We start from the raw sequence: 22,110 nt of genomic DNA on the forward strand, positions 1-22,110 counted from the left end.
CCCGGGGACAGGGTGCCCTGTGGGATGCACGTGGCTATTGTTCCGGAGACAGTAAAAACTCACCCTCCTCAGAGCCGTGCAGTCCTGGGGCAGCACCACGGCAGCGAATCCGGCAAGGGCCCGGTGTCTTGGTACACCTGACCAAGCTCAGCTGTGTGCGGTCGAAAGCGATCACGTCATCAACCGGGCTGTTCATCTCGTCCTGGCCGCCACCAGATACACCTCATAGCCTGTAGTTAGCGGAAAACGTTCGTTCTCAGATTTCAGCGAGGAGTATGCATTGGAGACTTTTAATGGAGTTTGGTACTCCCGACACGAGATAGAGAGGGAGGGCGGGGGGGGGGGGGGGGGGGGGGAGGAGCCTGGCGTTGAGCCTCTGTGTTGCGCGCTATGTAGCCACAACCTGGCGACTTCGATCGATGCGAGTATTTTTTCTATGAGCAAGTGCGACCTGTTAACCCAGCAAAAATGATTTCTCCGCTGTTGTACTTCGCACGTGGTTAGAAGACCACATTTGTTGCGCTACTATGTTACTGTAATCCAGCAAGTAAGGTTGATAGACTTAAAGGGGCCCCGAACCACCCCTCGGACTTGGTGAAATAACAGTCCATGGGTAGCACACGCTGCGTGAACATCTCAGCCAAGTTTTGCTGTCGTACGCGGTGCGTGGAGCTCGCAAGCAGAGCGCGAAGTCACCTTTCACTCAAAGGCTCTCTTTCAAAAGTCGCAATGATCCTCATTCTCTCTACTTTATTTCGTAATAAAGCACATACCCATACGCGGCAGCTTTTGGTAGCTGCGGTCGGCTACGCCGCGGCCGTTGCGGGGTGCCGCCACGTCCACTGGCTGCTCGCTGTGAACAACCGCGTTTGGCTTACGTTTAGCGCGTCGTACGCACCAAAATCGGAAGTCGTGGCGTCTATGTTGACTCGCTGTGGACAATCGCGTTTGGCTTAAATTGAGTGCGTCGTAGGCACCAAAATCGGAAGTCGTGGCGTACACCAAAATCGGAAGTCGTGGCGTTCTACGTTAACATCCAAAATGAAATTTGAACTTCGCGCCACGGTGACATTTCGAAGGCGGAGCGTGGCCCGCCCACCTCGCTGTAGCCTTCGCAGTGCAAGGTATTGAAGCAGGGAGGGGAGCACAGTGGAGGCCGTGTTTGATTGCCAATAACTCTGCTTGTGCTGATCGTATTGAAGTACTTTTGCGGCAAGTATTTATGAAAAAGCTATTTTCACTTCAAATATCTTTCTCCTGTTCGATAAAAGTGGTTCAGGGACCCTTTAAGAAATTCTGCCGGAACCCCTAAGGGTTATCGTGGTGCGAAACATTATAATAGTGGCATCGTTTGACATTGGCAAGCTAAACGTTCTTGCTTCTCTTCTACCGTTAGATTAGGGTAGCTCTGTCTATCCTGGCTCTTCTGGCTCATGACGTTGAAGCAACGCTCACCTGCTTTGGTCGAGGCATGTTGCAGTCCGAGAGAGTAGCAGTAGCAGCTTTGGCGAGCGGCGCCCGGTGTCCAATCATGCACCAATAGATGTGCGCCAGTTGCGCGGTCGATGCGCCTTTAGCGCGTGAAGGGAAGGAGTTTCGGGCTTAGTTGCGTGTGATGTTGCCTTCGTGCCCAGTGGACCGAGTACCCACAAATTATCGTATGGTCACGTGAATCACCTTAATGAACCCCTACTACATAGAATTGACAATATTATATATATAATATATATCTTACCGCCCTTGGTAAGAGGCCCCACTGTAAAATCGCGCTCACACATATCGTAGCCCCGACGCTCGTCTTGCTGGCGCTTGCGGCAAAAGCGTGATATGTGGCCGCGATAGCCACAATAAAATTAGCACGTAGGACGAGACGGACGCCAAGGGGGGTAGTAGGGTGTGTTCGGTGTGTACCGTGTGACAGGGAGGTCAGATGGGCCGATGAAGGCTCTGGCGGTGATGACGGGAAGTGAACCGTGGGCGCAGTAGCAAACCGACGCGTAAGTTGGTAGCGGCAACGGAGAAGTGAAGTGGCCGACAGGCTTGGCAGCAACTTGCGCGTATGTCGGTCGTGCGGTAGTTGCTAATGCGTGAGGGACAGGAGCTTGTGCTGGCACAGCGCAGGTCAAGGACGCCAATTCTTCCCTGATAACGTCACGCAATGACGCACCAAAAGGTTGGCTGGGATACGTCGAAGGTGAGGTTAACCCCATCGATTGTAACTCTTCGCGTATGAGCGTGCGTATCAGCGTACGTAGGTCATGGTCCCCCGTAGAATGGGCATCGTCAATGTCGGGCTGTAGGTGGACAGACTCGAGCTCATCGAGGCGCTGACAAGTGATTACGACCGTCAGCGACGGTAGCCGGATTCTTAGTGGCGAGTGCATTGAAGGCAAGAGTTGCAATGCCTTTGAGAATGTGGCGTACCCTGTCCGACTCCGACATTGAAGAATTCACACGTCGGCAGAGTGCAAGGACGTCCTCGATGTAGGAGGTGTACGACTCGCCCAGGTGTTGTTTGCGAGCATCGAGGCTTTTTTTGGCGAGAGTGGACCGAACAGCCGGTGTGCCGAACACTTCACGAAGCTGGTGCTTGAAGAGAGTCCAGTCGGTCAATTCGGGCTCGTGGTTAAAGAACCACGTCTTCGCCACGCCAGACAGATAGAAGGAGACATGGCGTAGTTTATTAACATCATCCCAGTGATTGGCGGAACTGACTCGCTCATAATCGTCCAGCCAGTCTTCGACATCCTCTCCGCGAAGACCAGCGAAGAGATGGGGGTCACGCTGGGCGCTGTTGATGATAAAGGAAGAGGCACTTGCGATGTCGGAATGGTGGCAATAGGGGCGCCAGGCTGCACGTCCTGCGGCATGCTAGCTGACGGTGGGCGCAAGCGGCGACCTGAACAAAGCTCCAGGAGGCAGACCGGACGGCCAGAGGACGTAGGACCGAAGAGCACACTCCACCACTTGTGACGTCTCGGTTGGAACGACGTTTATTAGGCCCGGGAGCTCGTCAGCGAACCAGCGCAGCACACAGGCGATGATGATGAACACATATACAGGCGAAGAGGAGGATAGGTAAAAGTGCGAGGATGATGATGACAACATACAGATGAGGAAGATGTGCGTAATAAACGCCCACAATATATATATATATATATATATATATATATATATATATATATATATATATATATACCCTACTGAAAAAACCCATATCCCCTATATCCAGTAATATCATATGGCGTATAGGGAAGACGGGTTTTTCTATGGGATCCTATATGCTTCAAATCGGATTGTTGGCTATGGAAGTTATGGGGCATATGAATTTTCAGTAGGATATATATATATATATATATATATATATATATATATATATATATAAATTTCCATCTTTCAAGCTCCTAATTGAGCTTATCACTTCGCACCTCACAAAACCAAGAAATTGAGTTTTATTTTAAATTTCATTAATAGCCCACTGCATATATATTTTCACGACATTTTCTTACTATATACATTATTAGGTCTATATTATTATTATGGATTGTAGCGTTATCTTGCCAGATTTATAAGCGAGAAACTGTCAGCCCTTCAACGCGGGGTGGAGATGGACGACCAGCGAAGCTGTACTATGGTGGGAATTATGTGTTTCCAATTATGACCACTAAGATTTGATGGTGTATTGGTTATTTGAACTAATAGAGAATGAGAAATATATATATATATATATATATATATATGATCCGGTGGTTTTCATTTATTTAGTGACCACAGGTACCATGACCTTATGGTCGCTACGGTACACCGCCATAGGGTGTACGGCAAAGGTTGGCACGCTCTTTATAAACACGCCACCAACGCCACGCGCGTTTGGTGCGAACGCGGGCAAATGCCGCCGCCGTCTACAACAGTTCTGCGCGTTGTTTGTGTGACCGCACACAACCGCTGTCAAAACGCTGGCGTGAGGAAGCGCGACAGACGCAGCGGGCAAAGGTTCATGCGGTCTATCGCTTCCACGGAAAGTGGAGCGGGCTGCGATCGCGCAAACAGCTCACTTTCCGCAAGTTCGGTTTGACTGCTACATCACAAAGTAGGAAATCTGGCTCCCACCTCTGAGGGCCGCTGACGCAATCACAATTCTGATCAATCCAGAGAGGGCAAGCGAAGGAACGGAAAAGCGAGCTGTTTGCGCGATCGCACCCGGCGAAAGCACAGCGCATAGAAAGGTAGGAGCTATTTTGCAGATCTCTTTCAAGATACGGTGCGCGCGACCGCCCCGCGCCCCGAGAAAGGCCGGCAGGGCTTCGCGCATGCGCCGCAGTGGGAGAGCGGGCACGCACACGCACAATCTAGGACGCCTCGATGCCCTTCTTGCCCACCGCTCCCCTTTCACTGGAAAGTCGTGTTTGCTCTCCGCCGTGCGTTCGATTCCCCGTGAAAGAGCACGTCCGTCACGCGCTTTCACTCACACATACAGCATACGGCCAATCAGAGTTTTTTTTTTCTACATCCGGACGTGACCATAGATGAGTAAGCCCTTAACAGCTTGCTTCGCTGTAAAATTTATTTTTTTAGGGGAATTGAAAATTACTTTGCGTGAGCTGGCTGAGAGCTTCCCACAAATTAGTTCGAATTGTTGGCCAGCGTTTACACAGCATTTTTGGTGTAACCCCTCTTTTGCATGTGCCCACTGCTTTAAGGTGAGAAAATAGGTTCGTGGGCCATCTGATGTTCACAGGGAAGTGCTCGCGTGAGATGCAGCCGCTAGGAGCAACAACAATATCCTCCGTGCCAAAATACTTACATTTATATATCGTCCGTGCCAATTCCCGTGACACATCCCGTGCCAGTTATGCTGAGCCTCCCACGCTTTTCACCTCTCGGTCAATCAAAGAATAAAAAAAATTGCGCAAATGGCCCGTGACAGCAGAAAGACGGGACACCATGAATTGTAAACGTACAACTGAAGGGTATAGTGAAAACCCCCCAAATGCTCACTCAAGACCCCCCATGCTCAAACCGAGGGACCCTTTCATGAAGGCATGGTGTCCACGACTGCTTCATTGTAAACGCAGGCGAGATAATCCTTCAAAAGTGCTCGTGCCTCGCTTTTCTCGATGCGCACCGACAGTTTTCATTCAAACAACGCCGTTCTGTGCTACCTTCACTTGCAATGACGTCTCCTGTTACGCGTGCACCACCTCGCTATGATATACGTTGCGGTGAAGCTCAACCAAAATTTAACGAGATGGCTTTACAAATGACGCCGACTAGACGGCACAATAAACGGATAATTTGGGAATCTTAAATTAGTTTTGATTTACAACGTGCAAACTGTTTGCCCAACGAGTCCTTTCTCTGAAAATTGCGCCGAAGGGGTGGCGCTCGCGCTGTGAGAGCATGCACAATTCCTAATATGAGTGGCTATTGAATCACCACTTCACCTCAGCATGTGCAGCAGTTACATTTTGGCGCCGGCCATCTTTGCTGTCATGCTGTTTGGAAGTCCTACAGATGAGCTTTCTTTAATAGGCAGCTATACTTGCCTGTCTTGACGACTCGAACGGAGTGCATGAGGCCGGGCAGGGAGGCGCGTCGCTCCCATCTGCCCTCTGCCACCCGGAGCACGTCGATGCGGTCGGTGCACACTAACGGCCGTATGCTCAGAATGCCACCCACCAGCCAGATGTCACGCTGCAAGGGCACGGCTGAGCAGAAGGCCATCTTCTTTGGCATGGGCGAGTGAGTGACCCAGCTGCACAGCATAGGACACCTGTTATCACGCCTCTGTCACCGCACGTCCACGAAAGAGCGCTGCCGCCAAGTACCGGTCGCAGTCATTGCATTCTTCATCGCATAAAGAAAAACGAGACCTCAACCTCGGTACCTCATACAAATAGTGTGTCGCCTTAGTATTTAACACTATAAAAGAGCGCAGCGAAGGTATGGTGCTTGTGAATGGGTAGATAGATATAAACAACTTTGTTTATCCCAACCTAAAGAGACCGGGATATCCAGAAGATGGCGAGGGAGGTTTTCCTACTAGCGGTAGGCCGCCTCTACCACCTGAGCCCACCTCAAGATAGCTTTCTAAAGTTCGGGGTTGTAGCTGCGCATGGCAGCTTGCCACAGCTCCCGACTACTTAACATTCTACAAGGGTTAGGGGGTGGGGAGTGGTTCTTGCATTGCCACATAATGTGGTTTAGGTCCGCTCTGGTAGCAGGACAAAACTTCCAGGCTGAGGTAGCGTATATTCCCGGGTGAATTTTGTGACGTAAGGCAGGGGATATAAAAGTGCGAGTCTGTAGTTTACGCCATAGCACCTCGTGTATGCGTGACGACCAACGCATTAAAGGTGGGAGGGTTCGGTGACCTTGGCGGTAATGCCCGCAAATGTCGTGGTGTATAAGTAATCTGTTTTTGGAGGTAAATGCTGGAGAGAGATTATTGGCGTCTGAACCGTCCCCAAGTCTAGCCGGCGCTCGGTTCGTGAAAGCTCGAGCACTTGCGAGGGCCGTTTCATTGCCGATTAGGCCTGCGTGAGCAGGTGTGCTGATTAAACTCAGAGGTTGGGATGGTGGATTATGGGATAGGATGGCTAGGGCTGTCCTGCAAACCCTACTCACTCCAAACTTGTATATGGCAGTTTTTGAGTCACACACTATGACTGAGTAACTGGGTTTTGTTGCAGCGAGTGCCACCGCCGCCTCATCCGCCTCCTCCTCCGAAGAGGCTAGAATAAATGCTGCCGTCGCAACACTGCCCGTGGAGCCAACGACTGATATGGCGAAGTTGTGTCCTCACGGATACTCTGCGGCATCGACATAGACCACGTCTTTGTAGTTATATATATATTTTGGAGGGCTTTAGCTCGTTGTTGCTTTCTATGTTCGTGATGAACGGGGTGCACATTCTTAGGGATAGGAGTGATATGAAAGTGCTCATGAATCGGGTGGGTAATAATAAATTTCGCATTGGTCATGGGTGCTGGGGTAATATTTAGGGAGTTTAGGATGTGCCCACCAGTGTGGGTGTTCGATAAGCGCTTGTATTGAGCTGTCAGGTGGGCTTCTGCGAGGTCACTAAATGTATTCAAGGTACCTGTAGCCAAAAGTCTCTCAGTGGAGGCTCTCCAAGGGCAAATTTGTACACTCTGCGTATCAGTGAGTTAACTTTATCTTCCTCGGCCGTAGTTAAGTGGAGATAAGGAAGGGACAATGTGATTTTACTAACGGAAAACGCCTGTACCAATCTTAGCAGTTCTACTTCGCGCAGACCTCCATGCTTATTGGACACCGTTCCTATAAGCCATGTGGTGTGGTCTACGCTGGCAGTAACCGTTTGAAGTGTACAAGAATTGAGTCAGTTAGATTGAATGTGCATGGCAAGTACACGGATTGTGTCCACGACGTGAGCTTCCATCCCGTTAATATTAATCTGAACGTTGGGCGTATCGCGTTTATTTGCGGATAGAAGTAACAGCTCAGATTTGGCGGGCGAGCACTCGAGGTTCATGAACCCTGCTCTCGTAGGCACTGCATATGCAGCCTCTTGCAAGTTATCTTGAATGTAGCCATCCGAACCAACCTTAACCCATAGGGTAATTTTGGCTGCATATAAAGAATATTGGAGATCCGGTACTCGTACCAGCGTCCCTGCAATGGACCTCATAGCTTGGTTGAATAAAAACGGCGGGAGCACAGATACCTGAGGAGTGCCAAAGCTGGGGGAAAAGTTTGATCATTGAGACTAATGATAGCTGTGCGATTGTTAAGAAATTCGCGGACATAGTCATGCATTTTTCTACCACAATTAATAACATTTAATTCACGTAAGATAGATCCATGATCTAGGTTGTTAGATGCACCGCGCAGGTGGAGTCCCAAGATGGCTTGGGTGTCTTCACTGCCTGTAGGAGTAAGGAGGTCATGCTTGAGCCTTAGTATGACATCCTGGCAAGAAGAGAGCGACTGGCGAAAGCCAATCATCTCTGGGGGGAATAACTGATAGCCTTCCGCGTTTTATATAAGCGATTAAGCATGACATGTTCGAGCGTTTTCCCAAGCATGACGTGAGGGAAATAGGTCTAAGAATAGCTGTGTCAGAGGGCTTATTGGGTTTGGGTATAAAGATTACTTTATCAGTTTTCCATGCGTTCGGAAGGGAGCTGTTATCGAAGCAGTGATTGTGGTATTCTGTGAGGGCGGAGATAGATTTGTCGTCCATGTTTCGGAATAATTTGTTATTTACATTATCTATACCCGGAGCAGATGTAGTTTTAAGGGAAGCTAGGGCATGTGGACCTTCTGTCTCCGTTATTGGGGCGTCGAGAAGTTCATTAACCTCGCCTGTATAGTCTGAATTCTTGTGAGTTGTGGTTGGAAGGAGGGGTAATCGTGCAAGATCCTGAAAAAGATGGGGAATATTATCCTTGTATTTGTGCAATAGAGTGATGTAGTGACTATGTTGCGCACGCAAGGTCGAGAGATCAAGCAAATGTCTCAGCAGTTGCCTATTTTACTACTGAGATTACCATGCATATTCTCTCAAATACTTGGCACCGTTGTTCATTAAGTAGTTGGGTCGCATATGCTTGGATGTTGTAATCGCAATAGAAACGTTCGGTAAGTTTGCGAATAAGGACTCAGCAATAAAATATTCACAAGTATTCCTTTCCACAAGTGATTTGCTTACTGCAATCGTGACGATGCCACACCACACCACACTATCTATCTATCTATCTATCTATCTATCTATCTATCTATCTATCTATCTATCTATCTATCTATCTATCTATCTATCTATCTATCTATCTATCTATCTATCTATCTATCTATCTATCTATCTATCTATCTATCTATCTATCTATCTATCTATCTATCTATCTATCTATCTATAATTAATTAACAATAATTATGTTTAGGTAGGAAGACCGTCTACGACGTAACACTATAATTTTTAATGGCTGGCTTATTTTACACGGACAACCTGCGTGGATGGAACTGCGCTTTATTCAAACACTTTAATAACAGTGACTCCACCTCAGCAACTGTCAGGCGCTTTTTACGTCGATACTTAACGTGTCCGTTTGCGGGTCGAAGATGTAGGTCGAGTCTTGGAGGTTGGAGCCGTTGTAGTCGCGAGTAACACCTCCCAAAATCCAGATGCGGTTGTCGAGCGTGACGGCCGCCATGCCCATGAGTCCCACGGGCATCGGGTGAACGAGCGTCCACTGGTCCGCCTTGGTGGAGTAAACCTCTGCACTGGGCAGAGTTCTGTCGCCGGGCCATCATGCAAGTAAGTCCGAGAGAAGGTTAGCCCGTGTCCTTAATTGCAACTGTAAAGGAGTCGCCTCGGCCACAATTTACCGGCGTGGCTGGCCAATAATGGGTTGGTTCGTACTACATCAACTTATATCAACTATACATATGTGGCAACGAAGGTGAAGCTACGGAGGCAAAGCACGCACAGGTAAGAGCGCTCCTGGAAAAAGTCCCACATTTTCATATACGAATATCTTATTTACAATAACCTGCCGGGGTGGCGTAGTGGCTTTGGTATTGCGAAGCCCGAGGGCGCGGCGACCGCAGTTCGATGGAAGCGAAATGCAAAAACTTGTGTGTACCGTGCATTGGGTGCACGTTAAAGAAGCCCAAGTGGTCAAAATTAATCTGGAGTCCCGCACTCCGGCGTGCCTCACAATCGCATCGTGGTTTTCGCCCGTAAAATCCCAGAACCCCCTTTATTTACAATAGGAAAGGAAGACCAAATGCACTCGTGAGTGTTAAATTGGACGTATTTCTTTGCTCTTCTATTCCGCGTTCAGGCAAAAATTGGTGCTAAGCTGATTTAGTATCTGTGAAGCTAAACGCGCTGTCAAACGCCACCGGAACACTTGGCGCAGCATCATAGGTGCAGAAGCTCCGCCCACCGCTTAGGCTGGATGCTAGACGACGGATGGTGCGGAAGTGCAATATATATATTTGCTTTGGCGCAAATGTGCTATCTTTGGATTCACGTAGCAGGAAACGGTAGTTATTTTCGCGTCACCTAGAAAGGAAAGAAGCGAGGTCTGCACGGGATTGATATACGCAGTTGTTTCGCGAAAAGCCCTCAGTATTGTTTTTTTTTTTCGGAGGGCATCTATTAGGTGACGAATCGAATCCATGGATGCTCATACCAGACTGACTCAACGCAGGGCTTCTCGAGTGAGTCAACGAAAGGGAGATACTGATTTTTGCTTCATAAAACACAGCTTTCATGAGTACGAGTCGCTGAAACGTAATCTTATTCGTTCACTGGAAAGTGACTTACTTTCGAGCAATGTCCATGCCACCGAAGACGATCATGCGGTCGGACCATCCGACGGCGGCATGGTAGGCGCGCTCACAGTGCATATCGGCCAGCTTGCGCCAGCTTTGCTTGCGGAGGTTGAACAGAAACGCCTTATTGGAGGGCTGCATGTGGCCGCTGCTCGTCACGCACAGTGGGTCCAGGCCGCCTGCGTGACGGTCACCGCGCGCAGACACGCGTGCGCATTCGTTGTAGTGGAAATTCGCGGACAAACTTTGGGAAAGAAACCATCTCACACACACGCACGCACGGTGCCACGGTGATATGCCCCCAGGATCAATTGACGCGCGTTATGAACCACTAAACACCTTGACACCAAGTCACCATTACAGCGAGCTTCCTGGAAAAGTTACTAGAGGGAACTCTGGCGTCACGATCGTTCAGAAACTATACGGCACCTACTATAGGGGAGTGATCGGTAGTACATGGATTTTTCGTGCTTACGACTTCCACATTTATCTGTTACGCTTAATCTGTCTTTATTAGCCTAAATTTCCAGGCAATCACACTTTTCTAAACGCATGTAGGCAATAAGACTCTGCGCGCAAGCATAATTAATGTAAATTGTTACACTTTAACGCAATATTTTGTTGAATGTGATCAATCTAAGTCGTTTGTGGCCAGTAGGACGAAGCTTAGTCCAATCCATGTCTTTAATTCCAATTATTCCGACGGTGGCCTGGAGCCCCAGTTGCTTGCAGGTCGGTCAAGTGTATTCAGCCAGACAGCCGTCCACGAAGAGTGGTGGGAAAACCCAAAGAAAGCTTCGATTGAAACACCCTTGCGGACAAAAGCGGCGCTGAAGTATTGCAGGGAACTGCAGAAAGACGACACACTCGGGAGCACTGTATGGGGAGACGTGTGTGTGGATGTGCATGCGTCTACACGGCGCGTAAAGACTTGCCACAAGACCGCGCAAGAACAGATGGGAGCAGCTTGTATTTCTACCTTGAACACAGGCATCGCTGGAGTGTCGCGCTCGGCAGGTGTAGAATTTCTCGCTATATGCCGTTGTTTATCTTTATACTTGAGGAGGTCCTTCCTTTGAACTACCATACCAACGGTGTCGGCATCCTTAAGAAAGAACTCTGACCATGCGGTAAAGAAAACCGTTAGCTGTTGCTCTTGTTCGCGGACACTCTGGACAACACTTGCCTGCCACAATGATGGCGTCGCCGACGAGTACTGCTGTGTGGTAGCACCTCGGTTCTGGCATGGTGCCGAAGAAGAACCAGGCCTGCCTCTGCGGGTGGTAGAGGTTAACTGCAGAGCCTGCGCGCGCCACGCGTGCAATGAAAAAAAAAAAAAAAAAAACTTAGAGGACGTTTAAGCTTCGCCTATAAGAGTGGAACGCGATAGCATTCAAAGCTCCCCGACTGCTTCCTACGCTTCCAGGCAACTGCAGCTTATGTAAGCGTAATCGTTACCAGGAAACGCTGGCGGCGAACGCTAAGCACGAAGGCGAGCTCTGTTTTTTTTTTCTTTTTTTTTTGTGGATCCCACCAAGACAGAGCTCAAAGGGCATCTGGGAAAGGGGTTTGTGTTTCTGCGTAACAGAATTATGTTTTCTCGTATAATAAAATTACAATCCTACGCAATGATGTCTGTAGGTTGGGTGTAAGTCGTACTTTACGAATTTTGCGACGCATTTTACTTTGGGAGATTCAATTAGTTCTGTAACGCCTATGTGCTTCGGGGTCATTTTTCTCTAAAGGCTCATTCACACTATAGGCTGATACGACACCAATTTTGGTCTGCCGACTTTTTCGGTCTGGCGATTTTGCTTCCTTTAAATCGTTTGTCACAGCGTTTTCCGTCCTGTAAACTGCTTTCGCCAACAGTCGGGAGACCAAAATCGGTGTCGTGTCGGCCTAGTGCGAATGAGCCTTAACGGACAACGCCGCCGACACGGACGCTGACACGGACGCCGACAGCGACACCGGATTTTCTGCGACACGGGGCCCTTAACGCTTTCGCGTTAAGTGCAGCGTTCCCGTTTTTAGCTCGTCACTTGAAACTACTGCCACATTATTATTATTATTGCGATTCCGTATAAAGTCCAAGTGAGATAAAATCATCGCCGCGCGCCGTATGCGCGAATGAAAGCGCGCGGGGGACGCGCGCTATCACGGATAGCGAACACACGGCGGAAAGCAAACGCGAGTGCCGTCGCGCGAAAGGAAGTGGAGATATGGGAGGGAGGGAGGCGGGGCGCCGCTGTGCGGCGGCACCAAATGCGTCTCTTGCAACCGGGTGCAAGGGGAACTGGCCACTTAATCTCCCACACGAAAGGAGGAAAGCGGGAAGGCCGCGCGGGAGGGATGGGAGGGGGGCAGCTTCTACTCTGCCAACAACTGTGCTTGTACTTTGCCCGGCTTCGGCGGTCGTCCGCACCATCTCTTATCTTTTATGTCCACACGGCTCTGACCTTTGTATGCGCTGTGCATTCGCCGCTCAGTTTCCGTTGAAGCGATAGACCGCACGAACCTTCGCTCGCTGCGGCGGCCGCGCTTGCTGCCAGCGTTTTGAAAGTGGTTGTCTGCGGTCATTGAGTCTGAACTATTCTTGTGCCCGCTGACACCATGCTTGGTAATTCAGTTAGTAAGTGAACGTGTCCAAGTTTATGCAGCCCATAAATACTATCCCTACTCCGAATAGATCTCTACTAATTTGCTATCGCAATTCATGCTTCGCCTTTCGCGCGAAACTGCGACATTTTTATTACTATTATTATAGTGCAGAGAAGAATGCCGTTTTTCGAACTCTTTGCAAACGCCTCTATAAGCGGGATCACGACTTGTATATTGCATTCTTGGAAAACTGCGCTCCCGATCGGCTGGCGGCAATTTGGAAGTATATCCGCAAGCGCTCTAGTAAATGTGGAGAATGTTTTCGTCTGCTCGACTCTAGAGGAGTAGAAGTCCAAGTAATCGCGGATTGTTTTGCTGCCCATTTCTCATCTTTGAGGTTTCAACGCCGGTGTCAGCAGCAGACGACGGTTCCTACATTTAGTGCTGTGTTGTTTAATAAAAAGCTCATCAGCGAATGCCTTAAGTGCTTGAAGCCCTCGCTATCCTGCCAAGCTGATGGCATCGCCTCCGCAATTCTAAAAGCATACGGCAGTATATTTGCCCCAGTATTGACATCTATATTTAATAACTCTTTGTATACTTCCAATTTTCCTCGCATGTGGAAAACTACTCGTGTTTTCCCTTTATTTAGGTCTTGCTTTAAAACCAATGTCTCGAATTATCGTCCGATTTCTATTCTCTGTGTCTCGTCTCAGATTTTTTGAGCTTGTTCTTCACAGCATCTTGTCTTTTACTGTGAAGAACTCATTGATTCTGAATCAGCATGGATTTCTCACTGGTCGCTCCACTATTACAAATCGCGCAAGTTTCATGACACAGACCACCACGCAGGTACTTCAAAGGGGGCAAGTTGGCACCATTTACTGCATCCTCTGCAAAGCTTATCATGTAGTCAGCCACTTACAGCACCTGATCAAGCATTTGCACTTCGGTGTTGACTGGTCAATTGTCAATCTCTTGCGAAATTATCTTCTTGATAGATAAGGTTATGTTAACGTCAATAGTCATACGTCTATTTTCATTGCAAATAGCGGAGTCCCTCAACGATCAGCATTGATTTTTATTAATGATGGTCTTTCCGCTCTTCGGAATTCTGCATTCCTTCTATATTCCGATCACATCAAGATCTTTAAGGAAATTCATACTGCTGATGACTGTCGCATCCTGCAGTCTGACCTGTTTTTTGAAATGGTGCGGAGATAAACTCACCTTGAATGCTGCTAAGACCAAAGTCATGACTTTCACACGCCAAACAGCAAGCATTTCTTCTTCTTATATCTGTTGATGCTGTTCCATTGTGTGAGCTCTCTGAGATAAGTGATCTCGGTGTACATTTTGATAGAACCTTACACTTTTCAGTTCACACTAAACGCATTGCAATACGGGGTATGCACTCTCTTTGTTCTGTTTGCAGACTATCGAGATAATTAAATTCTCCTACACCATTCCGCAAATTGTACACAACCATCTGTCTTCCTCAACTCGAATATGCGTCGGACGTCTGGAATGGCATTTCTAGATCCGACAGTGACATTATATATCCGGACCAGAAAAAGTTCCTGAGAATATATGATCACCGCTTTGCTAACACGGATACTGGTCCTTCTTCTAGCACTGTTGAATTATTGTCATTGCCCTTACTTCGCTGCCGACGTAATCGCGCTGGCCTTCTGTTTCTTTTCAAACTCTTCACGGCATCGTCACCTGCCCCGAACTACTCAGTTGTATCATGTTTCGTATGCCACGGAAGATCACCAGAGAACTTTTCAATGTTCCTGCCTGTCATCACTAACACTTAGCCGTCAACAGAATACAGTATTTATAACGCTTATATTCATGATCTTTATATTTTTCTTAACTCGCTGTCATTGTTCTTTTCCGAGATTTGCGTAGTTGTGTCATAGTTTCACATATTGTTCAACTGCCCTTCTCATTTTTTTCTTGTATTCACCTTGCGCCTTGCATTCTTTTTTTTTCGAGATTGTTCGTTTTATTCATTATTATTATTATTATTATTATTATTATTATTATTATTATTATTATTATTATTATTATTATTATTATTATTATTATTTTACTTATGTTCCGCTGCAACTTCTTTTTTTTTTTTAGTGTATGCGTGCGCCAGAACTCGGACGTCGTGGTTGTTTCTGGGCACGGTAAATAAATGATCCATTATTGGAATAGGCCTTCTGTTCCTCTATAAGGTGGCCCATGGCAATATACATTGCCCAAACCTTCTTGTTCATGTGCAATTTTCCGTGCCGCAAAAGTATACCAGGCCGCTTTCCGCGTTTCCTGCGCGACCTTGTTCCATTAGTGACTGCCCTATGGTTCGTCTCCAAAAAACGTGTAATAAGTACTCGGCCTGCATTGACATATTTCAGAGTTCCTTTCCTGTATTTGGTATATATGTAGATAAGCATGTTTGATTAACTCCCCTTTTACGCCGCCTCCTAGTTTTCTGTTTCCCTATTTGTTTCTCTATCTCACATTGCTTTGTTCCTGGGCACTATAATAAACATTTGATTGCTTGATTGATTATGACAACATGAGATCAATAAGATAGGGCTACGCAGCTGTAGCAGGCCCGCCCATGGGAATCGCGCTACGATCACTTGCAGCTTCATGCGTTTCCTTTTGTACGCAAGAATAATTAAGGAGCATGCGTCTGAAGCGCCGCGCAGAATTTCAGTGCGACTTGCTGCGAGTTTTGACTTCCCAGTGTGAGCTCACCGTCCAAATAATCGGTTGGGAAACGAGCCGAGATGCCGCCGATAAGCATGAGGTTGTGGCTTGTCATGTTCTGGAGCGTCGGGACTATGGCCATTTCGTCGGTGTAAAACCCGTCACTGCGAATGGATCTCAGGATCTCGTGCCTGCGATAAGAAACAACGTAAAAAAAAAGTTGGCACTGAATGTAAATTCATTTCCTGCCATCGGGTAATGTTTTCTCCAAGTCACATTTTCCCCTTCACATGCTGTGGCATTTACCGAGCACCATGGTCCGTATTGAGAACAGTTTTGCGTACGTACAGTCGCGTTCGTAAGAACAGGCGCCGGCAATCAAGATAGCGAACGTAAAATCAAATTCGGCCTTCCAGTGAAAAAACAATTCTTACGCAAATATTTGTGAATTAGTCCTCAAATGTGAACGACATGCAACGCTATGTCGCGGCTGCTTGGAGTTTGTCGTGCATCCTTTGTCGTATTTGCGAAATGCTTCATTGGTGCATGCTGTATAACAGGCGTGAAGAATAAGTGATTCCTGCACATTATATCCCCCAGCAACCGGGAGTTCTAGCATGGCGACGAGAATTCGAGAGAATGCATTCACGGACGTATACGTGTGGCACAGCTCTTTGGTATAGTTTTGACTTTCAAATAGCGATGCATATGTCATAAGATAACGCGCTGCAGACTGTGACGGTTGTAGTGCGGGGCCGTATTTTATCGTTTTATTTTCACGAGACCTAATTTTAACGTCCAGTTTTGCACACGCTCTTACCGAAAGCTCGGCGCAGCACATCAGTGACGCGCATGCAGGAATCTTGGAAAGCTCACGCGAACAAGTGAACGGAGAGTGCTTGTCCTGCCACAGAGCTGGCCCTACCAAAGAGCTCTATATTCCCAAAAAATGAATGGGAGAGCCAGCTAGAAATTGAATGGGCCGACTCGCCTTTCGTGGATTTTCTTCTGAGGCAACGGCGGTAGCAGTGAGGTCACAGGGCTCCAGTAGTACCTGTCGGCGTCAGCCGCCCGCCCACTTGTGTCCTTGCTGAGTTGACTGCCACAGGAGTAGAACTCAGTTTTCTGCTCGCGAGCGCCAGGGCCCAACGTCGTGGCTTGTGCGTGTATTGCGGCTGGAATACACAGCCGCGCGGCGAGCTTGGGGTCCGCTGAGGAAGAACTTTCGTCTTCACTCCCGTTACAAATTGGGGCACTCCATTTTTTCTGACAACTTTTATTGCGTCGTTCTTCCTTCAGTATTTGGTCTGAGCCAATATATCCTATCTCTCGGTTTCCGGTCAGCTGCGACGACGATTTTGTTAAAGTCCTTTCTACGGGAAGCATCTTGCTTCGATATGGGTTCTTGGGATGTGCACCACCGCAGACATGTTGCTTTGGCCTTTGGTCGAACGCGTCCGTTGGCATCGTTTCCTCCTTGCGCCCGCACACTTGGTTCTTGAGATCTATACTTGTCTGGTAGCCTCTGTTCTCACTGGTACCATGTCCCACCACTTGAACGAACCGAGCTTCGTTTGCTTGGTACTCGACGCCAGGATTGTTATAACAGGCGTCTTTTCCGCGAGCAGTGTGGTCAACCTGGTGTCGCGAAGACACATTTATCGGAACATTCACAGCTCTTTTCGTTTGTTCTTCCTTGATGATTTCTTTATAGCTCCTCATAAATCCCCGGTGGCTGGGCCAAACGGTGGACGGCATGAACTGGAGTTGCTTCCTATCTAGAGGCGGTGAACTGTCTTCGGAGGAGCTGTCTACGAATGCTCCTGCAGCACTTGTCATATTTTGGGGCATTTTTTTAACGTGGTCTTTGTTTGCCTGCTGAGTGCGGGTTCCAGGGGTCTGCGCCTCCTGTTTCGGAGGTGAGACAGCCTCTCCGAAAATGAGCACGGGATCTGCGGCACATTCCGCACGCAGAGGCTCTGACGCGTACTGGCAATGTGCGAGAACCCATCTCTCTGTTCTTCCAGGGTCGTGCGGCAAGTTGATGCTGGCTGCGGGGGATGCGCTGCCAATCTCTCTCGGCGTGAAATTCGTAGGAACATTCCTCGCTTGATTCTTTGGCCCCAATGCGCGTCGCCATTCTCCGTTCGTAGTAGGGGCGGTCGTACTCGTTATGGAAATGAACTCCAGGTTCTTCATGACTCGACAGGAGACATTCCGTTGAGGTTTGCTGCCCTACGAATAATGGTTGATTTGCTTTACATTTCTCGCACTGTTTGTGCACTGTTTCGGTCGTGCGGGCGTAGCGGGCGGCGCAAGTCTTGGGACAGCTTGCTTGGCAGCCGTTATTCCTGCCGCCCTGCCGGCCCTCGTACCTTCCCGTGCCGTCAATTCGCTGGTAAGGTTTGGTGGGAAGCTGGGCGCTTTGAACACGCGGTGTCACAAAAATTGGTCCGCCAAAAGACGTCAAGCGCCTCGCGCGAGCCGCACGCTCGCTATCATCCTCGTACCAGAAGTTGCCGTCGCCCACCGGAGTAGGGGCACATCCTTGATTCCACTTTTTCATCTCCATTCGAATGTCTTTTCCAAAGTGTGAAATGTCCTCGCGGTCACTTTCTGAATCACCCCCACGTAGCTGGTTGGCTGCGGCTTCCCCGTACATCGCCGTTTTCAGAGGCAAAGTCGGCATTGCTTGTCGGCAACGACGCCTACGAGCCCTGTTGCTTGTGCGACGCTGGCTCCAGTTTTTCCTTTGTGCCAAATAGCGTTCACTACTGCTGCTAGAGCTAGACATAAGCTTGTGTGCTTGTGCTTGCTGGCGCCTGAAGCCACTCGCTCCACGCCGGTTGCCATGCGCACGACCCTGGCCAGGCGCAATCTGCTGCTCGGTGCCGCGAGGACCGGATGGGAAGATGGCTGTGTTGACGCCGGTGAGATTGCCGGTGACGCCACCCAGTGCAACCTCGCGGCTTGTATGGGTTCCTTGCTGCTGCCTCCGCTGCCCCTGTTATTGCCAGATGGATAGATAGATAGATAAACAGACAGATGGATAGATAGATAGATAGATAGATAGATAGATAGATAGATAGATAGATAGATAGACAGATAGATAGATACATAGATTGATAAGCATGACCTAATTTACAAAACAAAGCTACCATTGTTGGGACCTTCCTCTTCCCCGTGAATCTTACCTTCAGCTTAGCGATTTTCTTTCGCGCTAGGTGTCCCCGATATGCCGCCTGTATGACAGTTGCCGCGGCATCCTGAAATTTGATTAAAGAGAGCGTTATTCGCCGGGAAAAAATTACGTAGATTAAGGAGTAGAAGGATCCCAGGCGAAGTATTTGGACACGAAACGACATCAACCGGTGGCGGAAAATGAACAGTTAGATGTACAAAAATCCTGGTGTTCATGTAGACTGAAAGCGTATTTTAGGTTAATCCACGTACCGCGGAAGTAAATAATAAGTGCCGATCCAGAAGACTAAGGGAGAATAACAGTCACAACAGTCACATATGCGGTTACATGATGCATCGTCGAAACATATAATATATATATATATATATAACAGCGCGAAATTAGTGAAGTACGATAGACTCGTACAACACGGGCGCTTTTTCGTTCGTTTCACGCTGCTTGATTTCGGCGATGTTAACTCGCCCAATTTGCCGTTTTGAAATATGTTGCATGCAATTTTATGCATGTAAAAACTTTTACTTCCAACTTTTGATGGTTAGATATTTCGAAAGTTTACGGTCGTCATTAACCACCAAAACATCGAGATTATTTGACAAAGAGACTATACACACTCAGAAACATAGGTTGCTGTAGCTATCTACCTAAAACTAGTACCTGTTTGTAACAATATTCATTATACCTAGTTAGACACTGCAGTTAGTAAAGGTAGCGTAAGGAAGTAACCAGGAAAAGTCGTAACCATTACTAATGAGTCACTGTTACCAACTCCAAGTCTACAGTAACCCTTACAAGCACAATTACAGTACCATTATCAGCAGTAAAATGAGGTCTGTTTGGTTTTTAAGCACCGCTTACACGCCCCAAAAGAAACACTTAGGTCGCTTTTAGTGTAAAACGTAATCAGCCCAAAAAAACTGCAAAACGAGGACCGCATTGATTTCATCGCATTTGATACGACCCATCAATTATTGATACGTAACCGTCAGGGTTACTATGGGCAAACCTACAGATAACTACACTGCACTGAAAGAAACGACAAAATGAAAGAATGCATGTAACATTACAACAATCGGGGTATTACGCGACATCTTTTTGAGAGCGATCTCATGCATACCTTATAGCCGTATTCGTGGGAGCACAGATTGTACCGGTCAGCCGCTGTTATTTCGACAACTAAATAAAATCATGAATCTATTTTTAAAACATAGCCTGCACGCATGCACACCACGAGATTGAACATAACTGTCAATCCAACACATTGAAACCGACGAAGAAGCGATCAGCCATCTCGGCTCGCCCAACCGGCACGCCCAGACACCCGCCGCAGATTAGCTTCAAGATATAGCGCGTGGGCCGTGTATGTGCTCAGCCGAGCGGACAGCCATGCGCAGCCACGGCCGGGTTAGAGCAGGAGACGTAGAGACGCGCTCTCACGTGCACCTTCCCCCCTAGCGCTTGTTGCATGGCATTACCGCTGTTCAAGCACGACACGTACGCTCCGGCATGGAAAACAGCTCTTTAGTGACATAGGAGTACACCTTCCTTGCAGCCTAGGCACGTGTCACAAAAGTGCACATAATCAAAGCGGGCGCCGCGTGTCACACAAGCCAGCGTAGGAGCAAGTCGGCCGGGCGGCAGCTTCGACAGTCGAAGGGAGCGCATACGCCACAGACAGCCGTCGTGATCGGAGACTAGAAGCTTCGTCAAGATGCGCGAAGGTTGCGGTATCGAGAGAGAGAGAGAGAGAGAGAGAGAGATGAGAGGGCGCGCGCCGAAACACCATCTCAGACCCCTACACACGGAGAGCAGAGCGAGGTGGCGGGGGAGGGCGACAGCCCGAGCGTGCACCAACGGATGAGTCACCACCCTCCTAGAAGACGTTTCAGCGGCCTCGGCCGAAAATGCGAGAAATTTTTAGAAGGTTCCCAGGCTTTGTTCATGCTATGGGAGCACGACTCCTTCAGAAAGTTCGGGAAGCGCCGACGAAGGCAATAAAAGCGCCGTGCGGGAGTCAGTACGGGGGACGAGACCGCGCCGGTGAAGGGGTGATGCTTGAAAAAATGTGAGCAGGGTCGGTGTAACGCAAGCTATTCTTTTCCCAATTCCATTCCTATCCCCGCCTTCTGGTCGATAACAGCGACGACTTGGTTGTCGGCCGGGGTGACTAACGAAGCCGAAGCGCTGTGAAAAGGAACTGAACTCGCTTGGAATCGAGGAGTATAGAATCAACTGCATTATCACGGCCCTGTTTAAACAGCTGCACAGAGCAGTGGTTTTACTCTTCGCTCCCGTGCGCGTCGATGTAGTGACTCAGCGAAAGAAGACTTACCTGTAACAAACAGGAAATCAAAGCAGCAGAAACATGTAGCGCTTTTCCCATAATCTTGAAAAGTGCCACATGTTTCTGTTTTGATCCACTGTTACAAGTAAGTCTTTTTTAGCTAAGTCACTACATCGGCGAGCACGGGAGCGAAGGTTGGAGGCGAAGTGGAGTGCACTTCGTTTCCACGACCAATGGGTCCTGGAATACATTGGCGATTTTCACCAGAATCTCGTGTGGGTCCACTGTCTAGCCGGATGTTTGCATACACAGCGCGACCAGTTCAGACTCATTGCCCACTGTGCCTCTGGTACCGACTAAAATAATGTGCTCGGCGTCAACTAACCTCTTTCCTTCCACAAAAGAGCGCGATACCGCCATCACACTGTAAGAAAATGATGAAAGAGCGCGGTAGTGGTTTCTGATGCATCTTTTGATGCATTCTTTGATGCATCCTTTGATGCTCCTTGCATCTGCCATGCTGCATGGTGTAGCCAGACCGCGCAGCGCCCCCTGATGTTTAGTTTAGTCGCGAAATAGCTAGTAAAAGGTTACAAACACTCTGTGAGAGTAGGAACTGCTTCAATCACTAACTCTGTACTAACGTTAAAAAAAGAATAGGAAACAAACAGAGTGTAGTATATTTAGAATGAGGGATACGAGGGATACATTAGTCGCGTGTACATGAATGTGACAAGTGGCCCATCGCATCGCATTAGTAGAGCATTGCAATCCATTTATACGAAGGTAAAAAGAGCAAAATCGAGATGGCTGCGGCGTGTGCCCTCCTCCACTCACCGGCAAAACTCACTCATCAAAAACCGGTTTCGGCTTGTTTCGGGCGAAGGGGAACGCGCCACATGCATGATATTACCGTGACGCGCGAGGAAATTCGGTATATACTCTACTGTAGCGTTCATATCAACGCGGCTGTTGTCTAAGTTCCTAATACAGT

General features: G+C 48.3%; 1 protein-coding gene across 1 annotated transcript in view; it reads right to left on the reverse strand.

Annotated features, from left to right (window-relative positions):
* Nucleotides 1–15,820, reverse strand: part of LOC119444987 (alpha-scruin) — a 120,444-nt gene extending 104,624 nt beyond the window's left edge. The window contains exons 1-4 of the mRNA XM_049669103.1: nucleotides 15,682–15,820; nucleotides 11,510–11,626; nucleotides 10,316–10,502; nucleotides 9,082–9,276 (exon numbers count right to left, since the gene is read on the reverse strand). Coding sequence (XP_049525060.1) covers nucleotides 9,082–9,276; nucleotides 10,316–10,502; nucleotides 11,510–11,626; nucleotides 15,682–15,775 — 593 coding nt within the window. The 5' untranslated portion in view covers nucleotides 15,776–15,820. The remainder of the gene's footprint in view (nucleotides 1–9,081; nucleotides 9,277–10,315; nucleotides 10,503–11,509; nucleotides 11,627–15,681) is intronic.
* Between the last annotated feature and the right edge of the window lie 6,290 nt (nucleotides 15,821–22,110).

The sequence above is a fragment of the Dermacentor silvarum genome, chromosome 1 (genome assembly GCF_013339745.2).
Source record: "Dermacentor silvarum isolate Dsil-2018 chromosome 1, BIME_Dsil_1.4, whole genome shotgun sequence".
Taxonomy (NCBI): Eukaryota; Metazoa; Arthropoda; class Arachnida; order Ixodida; family Ixodidae; genus Dermacentor; species Dermacentor silvarum.